This window comes from Echinococcus granulosus, assembly GCF_000524195.1.
Source record: "Echinococcus granulosus chromosome Unknown EG_S00094, whole genome shotgun sequence".
Lineage (NCBI taxonomy): Eukaryota > Metazoa > Platyhelminthes > Cestoda > Cyclophyllidea > Taeniidae > Echinococcus > Echinococcus granulosus.
Genome location: NW_020170474.1, coordinates 94056 through 102665, shown reverse-complemented (window position 1 = coordinate 102665; position 8610 = coordinate 94056). Strand labels below are relative to the sequence as shown.

The window sequence follows — 8610 nt, the reverse complement described above, 5'->3', positions numbered from 1 at the left end:
GAAGGGTGAAGTGGCTTTTTCTGCTCTGCCTCGTCCTCCGCATCCATTCGTTCGTTCGTTTTTGTGTTCAGTTCTTCATTCATTTATCTATTCGAGCATTCTTCCTTCCGTCCCGCCTCCCTTCCTCCTTCGTATTGCTTCAAAGCGGTTGCATCGGACTTGCCGCAAAAGCACCCATTGTAAAACGCAACTGGTAGCTGAGTCACGATTTCAAAAGTGTAGTGAAATGCCTTCTTTCGTTGGCTCGTTTTTTTCCCGCTTTCGGCACACTTTCTCAACATATACTAAAAATTACCGCATGACGTGGTAGATTCATGGTCCCTGCTCTTGTAAGAGGGTTTACTTAACTTTTTATTGCTAAAGCAACCGATGTTTAGTTGATTTATTTGTCGATATCTCTGTGTGTTTTAAAGATGAGTGAGTTAGCTAAAATCCCCGAAAGTGAGCGTAAGTATCTGCCAAATTTCGTTTTACTTTTTAATAAATTGTTTCGTGCAGTTCCCACCCATCCACTCCGGATTCACACATTCCACAATTTACGGATCCATTCATGCATCCACAGATCTATAAATCCAGACCCAAATATGACTTTCCATCTTTACATCCAATTTTTCTCTTCATCCTTTCTGCTTTTCACTACCATTCTTTCCCCTGTATCACCACTGAAGGTGTGAATTCCGCTTTTCCTCCTACTCAGGTTAAAAAGTTCAAAATAGCAGATATTCTTTAAAAGAAGGTTTTTGTACCTTAATCAACGTAATTAAACTCGTGTTAACGAATTAATTGAGTTACCATGGCAACGTTTAAAGTTTTCAAAGTCACTTTGATTTACAACGTCATAAATGTCAAACAATACGTGAAACAACTAAAGAAGGAGGAGAAGCAAGAAAAGTATTTCCTCAGTCTTTAATCATATTAAACGTTTTTGGTAAACAATAAACAGGTATGGATGGCGTAGGTGAGTGAGGTTGGATAACGATGTCCACTAAATAAAATCGAAGTTTATTTTGGAGTGAAATAACTCCCATTAAAGTGACTCTTTCGTTGCAAAAAATTACAAGCTTTGAGACGATTTTTTCTCGCCTTCATCACCTCAATTTAATCAATGAGTATTGACAAGTGACGTCAGTAAAAAAAACATGAATGGAACTAACCACAATTTTGACATTTTTTAATCTAGGCGTAGAGGTCTGAACATCAAGAGAGCCAAAAAACTTTGGTTTCCAAGCACAGCAGCTTGATGTAGGACATAGTCTTTGTGATTAAAAGGGTATTTTGATATTTTACTTTTCTTTACCACTGTCAACCCTTACGACTTGCCATTTTTGACACCTTTTCTGATGGATCCCTTTCCTCCACTCCAAATTGCAGGTGTAAAATCACCTGCCAGGAGGGGTGGGACAACTCTTCCCTCGTAAAGCCAATTGGACTGAATCCGCGGCCAGAAATAAACTAATTAGTTAAAGTAGCATCAATCGTGGACTATCACGTTAACCTGCACTGCCCTTTTGGTCGAAAATAATTCACTCCGAATCCAAGAAAACACACGTTTTTCTGTTTTTTTCAAAGCGAAGATAAAACTATTTACGGCATGGGGATGATTCAAGTCTGCTTTGTATTCATCCTGCATTCTCGCATTCTGTCGTCCATCCATGCATTCAAGCATCGATATATTCCTTCCCGCATACATCCACTCTGTAATAAGTCGTCCATCTCGATTTCATCTCTCCTTTAGACCTTAATTCACCTCCGAGGAGAATTTTTGCTCCCCGTCTACACTCTGACTGCACAAAAAAATATATTTTTCTGCCTCAGACACTGGAGAGTGGAAGCAATTGCATGCATGAAGGAATCAGAAACCTACCTGATTGAACGCTAGACTTCAACAATTAAAAACACACTCAAATGTGGAAAAGACTGATTTCTTCATTACCAAATACTTCCATACATGTGTCAATGGCTCTGACAAATCTCGACCTTAAGGTGGACGAAATGTCAGAACGCATTTTCGGCTTTTCAAAGGCCTTAAAAAAGATCTTAAAAACTAGTACACAATTTTTTTCCCCATCCTTCCCTCTTCCCTTCCCACTTTCCACAAAAAAGAGTGAAATGGAGATGATAGAAGGAGGCGGATCACTTTTTTGACGATGTCAAACCAAATCCAGACATACTATCATCCTGAGTGACACTGGTGCCCAGTGAAAAGATGCAAATAGAAGGTCTTGGAAGAGAGGAGAACACTTTTATAACTCTATCCGCGTTTTTATGATATGTAGTGAAAGAAATTGGCCACAGTTAAGCGTAATAAATGGCAAAGTTGTCGCAGAAGCCAGGAGTTAGCGGAGTTTATTGCAATACAACGCCAGGAGTGCTGTGGAGCTAACTTCTCCGAGGCGCCATTATAGAAGTGTGCTTAATAAACATTTACAAAGTGGCGCTTTGTGCATTAGGTTTGATTAATGTGGCCAACTTGTGCACAAGAGAACATTAAAAGAGAAGCGATAAAAGGCGCTGGCCATTGTTAACATCTATGAGTGTGGTCTGTGGCGGTACGTGGACGATTTACTGTCCAGCTAAACAAACGTGCATGTATCTGCAAACTGCATCAGCGTTCAGGCAGAACTGCGGCAGAGAAAAAAATGGGCCTGTCATTCAAACAAGGCATTATTTCACTAGAACTTTTGAGTAGTTTATACAGCGTTGGCATGGGAACGTCGGATAGATGGATGTAGGATAATTGGATGGATAAATGGATACAGGATGGATGAATGAACACAGGATGGATAGATGGATGGATGGACAGAGGATATATAGATGGACGGATACAGGATGGATGAACACAGGATGGATGGATACAGGACGAATGGCTACAGGATAGATGGATGGATGGATATAGGATAGGTGGATGGATGGATGCAGGATCGATGGATGGGATGAGTACATTTGTCATAGACAAGGGTGAACTCATTATAGATAGCTGAGTAAATTGTAGTCGTAGATAAATGCTTTAAATTATGACGAATGGACAAATAATTTTGTGGGTATTTTTAACGTAGATATACGAATGGCTAGGCGAAGTCATTCAAGACAGATCCTTTGATCCACGCTAGATACATCTAAAAAAATAATTTCTGCACAGTTTTGGACAGATCTCATGTAACCTCACAGAAAGATTGACGGCTAAATGGACAAACGAATGAATAAAGACACACCTTTAATCGTTAAATATGGACCAGGTTGGTTGGGCGACGCCTGGGTTATTAATAAATAAAACAAATAAGACGTCGCAAGGAGAGATGACTTCGCTGAATGCCAGATCCACATTGTCTCGAACTGAAAAACGACGTCCAGAACTCCAGATTCCCGTCCGCTTATAATTCTTTTCCCTACAAGTGCCCAGGTTTTAATTAGGTCGCTATTTCTTAAGGCCTTTTAAAAGTAATGGATTTTTGCCTCCAAACTTTTCACGCACCGAAAATAGTACAGTGATATGCACTGTCGAACGCATAAAAAAGCGGACGCTGTGTGGATTGCAGGTGGACAGGTAGGTAGGATGGAAGGCGTGTGGGTGGAATATTCTGAAGCGAATTTTGTCTTGACGAAAGACAAATCTATAGGCTTTAAGTCTTTCTTTACCGAGTTCTTAAAACCAACTCAAAGGACCCTTACAATTCCATTCTTTTACGTCACTATATTTTTTCCCGAAAAAAAAGAGCCCGTATGTAATAACTTAATCGTTTACTTAACTTACGGTTTTAGCAATGAGGAACATGGGGCCTCGGCTATTGCACCCATGTCGGGCGGCCTGGCCTCTAGGCCCTGCCGGTAGCTTCCAAGCCCTTCTGTAAGTCGACAATACATGGATTTTACACAAGTATTACCTTGCAGCATCTTCAAGGGCGTCTCGTTCGAGTAAATGCAAGCCCTTACACCAAGTTAATTTTATTAAGAATTGAACACATTTTGTTCAAAAGTTGGCTTACAATGGAAAACCATAACATTTTAAGAATTAGTCCCCAAACTGAAAAAGTGAAAAGCTGTGCATCTTATTTTGAAAATATTAACAAACTAATGTTTAACCTTTTGGTCGTTTACACAGACGAGTCATCGATTTAAACAAAACGGCTTTGAAAAACATTTGCCGAAATCCCAAATGAAAATACTCAACCGCAGTCCTTTAAATAGTAAAAAAGGGATTCGGTTTTTGAAAGAAGGGGGAAACGCAGAAGACTTCATCTTCGCTTCTTTCAAAAGTAGATCGGAATGTACAAAAGGGAATATTTCTCAAGTCCAATCCACTACAGACTAAATTAATTGACAAAAAAATATGAAATGAAGCTCCTCCAAACAATTTACTCAAAGGTCTCAAACTTATGTTGGAGTTTGATTTATAATTTTACATTTTACCTCATTGCCTATGAAAATATTTTTCCTAGCTTTTGCTTTACCAACGTCAACTGAAAGGAACACCTCGATTTTTTGTCCCACCCTGACATTATAAACATGTGGCATGTGTTTTCACCACGTCCTGGCAACTGATTGCATCGGATCATGTGTCACAAAAAGATAGGGCGAATTGCAGAAAAAGAATGTCAAATGTACGTGAAACGTTCTTAGTCTAGGGGGGATTATTCGAAGTGGGAGATGTTCTTCTGCCTACCTGATGCCATGTACGCGTTAATGTAGTATAACGGAACTTCAGTTAAGCTCCTGATGTGAAGAACTTTCATTCATACCTCTTCAGAGATAACCATTTAATTATGGATTTGGTGGTCTAACATCCAACTTTCTTATACCCTGTCCAAAAATTTGGTCTGTTTACCTTTTTGTTGACTTGCTTGCTTGCTGCCTTCCTCGTTTGCTGATTTTTTGTCGGGCCAACAGTGATAGTAAAAAAACACGATGACACAGCAGCCGAGCAGAAGCTATGGCCTCCGTCTCTGTCTCCCTCCTTTGCGTGAGGTATGTCCAGCGAAACCAAAAAAATGACGCACGTGGATTCAAAACAGTTGCCAAACTCATAAAAAAGCATCTGTCATCCACAAAAGAACCGAAACTCCTTTTTACACAAGAGGCAGAGGCGCTGATTATTCGATTAACGCCTCCTACTTCTTCTGAACCTAACGAGGCAGGGGTTTGGTTCGTGCACAGTCCCTCTTAGAGTGACTTTTCAGAGTTAATTTGGCATTATTTGGTCACCGCGACAGTGTGGCGGGGTTCTATTACTAGACGTCCAACCCCTCTGTGCTTTGCGTGCACAGAGTCACTTCCGGAGACGTACACCTTCAATCGTCCTCGGCGGTTAATCAGAGGCTACAATGAAGTACGCCTGACACTTTTCACGCCTTCCAAACAGTGGCAGCCTCTTTTATTGATGCCCCGAAAACTTTCAGATATGTGGATCGGCCAGGTACCATGGAAACAAGGCCTTTGTTGTGAATCATTAAGGTCAGAAGGTCGACTGTCAAGTGAAACAATAGATGAAATATGATGGCTCTACCTTTGCTGGACGAGATGGCTCTTCTGTAGCCCCCCATAGTCCTTCACCTCTTCTATAAGCTCATCTTGCAGACGCCGAGAAGACAACGTTCGTGGAAAGCTAACCCGATCCGAAGGGACATCTATCCAGATATCATGGACTGATTGTCTGACTCAATTCCACCGCCATAGGAAAGAGCCACAACGGTGTTTTGTAATCAATCCAATCTCATTTTCCGAATAATAGCAAGCAACAACCGAGGAGGCGTCAAACATAGACGATTTGAAAATGTCCATTGTAACTCTGTTCGTGGAATTGCAGGGGAAAAGAGAGAGAGGACCAGCGAATCTCTCCACTTCAAAACATCTCAAAAGGAGCACAAAACTACGGATACAATAGAATTGACAAAGTACACCAACGATGAGGAAATACAATGCTTCCTGCTCTCCATGTAATTTTAATAACTTCTACTCTTGGCTTATGGGTGGTTTTTCAGGCACTGACTAAGCTACAGTGCCGAAAACAAAAAAAGATAATAAAGAGAAGTGCAGAAAACAACGTCTACAAAGAGAATAAAACTATCTAGTGCTCGCCTAGTTGCAGATTTATCTATGCGGGCTGTACAATCTCCATAGTTTTCACTTTGGTTAGATGGAATGGATGAATGCGAGATGGATGGATTGCTGTGTCTATAGCCTTCCACCCCTTCCGTGGGCAAATGGTACATTTTCTCCCTACTCTTTTATGCATTGATGGGGATTAGGGGCGGACTCAGAGCACTATCACCACCAACACCGCCTAGAATCTCCTAGGAACCGTCTAGAATTATTGGTTCTACGTCAGAATTAGTAATGAATTAAGGGTATCTATCAAAGAACAGTCTGCAAGACTTTATTCAGGCCAATTTTACAGGATCTCAGAAAGTCATCCCCGAATAGCTGGCCACGCCCAGCTTCATGTATCTTTTAATACCTCCAGAAGTTGTTCGAACACTGAGACCCCCATGAAGGAAACTACTTTCTGAGAATTACAAATTGATGGCCTCCTCAGGACTGGCGAAATAGTTTTCCCACCCAACAAGTTTTTCTTATCTACATTCCTAAAGTAGTATAACTGTCTACTACTTGCTGGAGATCCACTTATTCTGCCAATCAGATTCCTCATGCAAGAGAGAAGTCTTCACTTCCCACGATTGACAAGCCCGTGAGTACATGCGCGCACAGGCGATCAAGCAGACAAATCGCAAAAAAAGACGAGCCCAAAGAGCACTTCCGGAGCTACTTTCAGTTCAGACGACCAATCAGAAAAGAGGTGGACTTGCTTACTTTTTTTGGTTGTGAGCTGAGCAAGGGCATGTGGATGGGAGCGACTCTTTGCAAAAGGTATTTCGTGTATTCAAAACAAGTTTTTGAGGCGAATTTGCGAAAATTTATCCAAATTCATCATACATTTCATTTTTTAGGAATATACGTTAGTGCAAATTTTAAACGTGGACAAAAAACGCCTTTTGTTTGGCGAGTGCACAAGCAAAAAGTACAGGAATCATGGATGATTCTGATTGGTTTAAAAGTGGTCAATGCGGTGATTCGACCAATCACAGGCCAAGGATTGTTGAAGCAATAAAATATATGCAAAATGCTAAATTTTTCACGATTTAAGTGGATAAGAATGAAATTTTATGGCAAAAGAAAAAAACAGTAGTTACGCACTTTTTTGCATAGAATTGAGTTCACTGCATAGTCGATAGCCACTATCCATTTTGATCGAGGCCTCTGTCAGGCGGTATGGCATGTAAGATGACTGATTGTAGGCACTTCGACATTGTAGCAACTTCGGCGATCTGCGGGAAATTAATAGGAGGATTAGAAGAGATTAATCCTATGTACAATGTAATAGTGTTTTCATTATTTGCTTTCACTTACAAAGGAAGAAAGTAAGTGTCATTTATAAATGCTCAGGTGTGAAATCAAGTTATACGGACCAATTGTCTGAAAGTTTAGTCAAGTAGTAAGGTTTTATATGGCACTTTCAAAGAAATCTCATAAGCTTTTTGATAAATCGTGGCAACGACTTGTTAATTTGCAACTTCTTCAATTAGAAAGAATTCATGTTATTATTTGCTTGCATTTTTGCGAAAAGCTAATATAATTTGCAGCCTCAAATGCTCTCAATGTAATGTGGAGGTTATTAGACAATTGACAAGCACTTATTTTCTACTGCAGACACGTAACATCATAAATCAGGGCATGCGGACTTTTGCTACTAAAAGAGTTGTCGAAACGTTACATCTATCAAATTACGCAGAAATAATTTAGAATGAATGATTTTGTCCAGAATCTGGCATCCAGACATCTGCTAATTCAATTGCTTGTAGATATTAATGTGATTTCTCACTTGCTTACTAAAAAAATACATTCGTCAGCCAAATAGGCTAACAGAGAACTTGTATTTAAATCACAAAATTAGAAAGTTTAATGCTTTCAAAAGAAGTGCTATTTTAATCGTTAACTTGGTAAATAGACGGCCGTTTCTTTGTTGATATTTGCCCTCAACAGTGCCATAGCAAACATCAAAGTCACCTTAGGATTTAATGAGCCGCCTTTGAAAGTCAACTCTTTGTGGGAAAAGCCAACATCCCCTTCGTACTTAGAGGGTTTTATCCTCTTAATCCCCACCAGCCACTTCTTTGAAACAAACTAACCTCGTTACCGCTAGAGTAACGTCCAAACAAAAATTTTAAACGGCTTTTTTGTCTAAAAAGTCGGACCGATGATCCAAATTTTAAGGTGGCTTATAATTAAACTAGTCTACGGGTCATTTTAATTGAATTTTAGCTTTATTTTCCTCTACTCTGCACTCTATTTTAAATTTCCCTCCATGCTACTCTATCAGCTGATGAGTTTTCCAGCTGATTTTACGCGATACACAAATCAATATCGATTTTCTCCGCGCGTGTAAACCAGCTGATTAATTGACCAGTGCTTATCGATTGATCAGCTGACTGGGAAGTGTAGTTATTTTGTAGAAGATGGAAGGTTAAATCGCTCCACAATTAGTAAATTTTTTGGCATACACAAAGCGAAAATTCCATTTCTAATTTATCCTATCTGCGTAGCTAAATTAATTTAATT

At 39.8% G+C, this 8610-nt stretch overlaps 1 protein-coding gene across 1 annotated transcript; it reads left to right on the top strand. All coding sequences in view use genetic code 11, as the record gives it.

Moving 5' to 3' along the window:
* Positions 1-793: 793 nt before the first annotated feature.
* On the top strand, positions 794-7102 carry EGR_08039 (hypothetical protein; the record flags this gene model as incomplete). Its single annotated transcript, XM_024497288.1, has 4 exons — positions 794-891; positions 3951-4029; positions 4100-4253; positions 6942-7102. The coding sequence occupies 4 exons, from the start codon at positions 794-796 to the stop codon at positions 7100-7102; spliced, it is 492 nt and encodes a 163-aa protein (XP_024348287.1).
* Positions 7103-8610: the final 1508 nt, after the last annotated feature.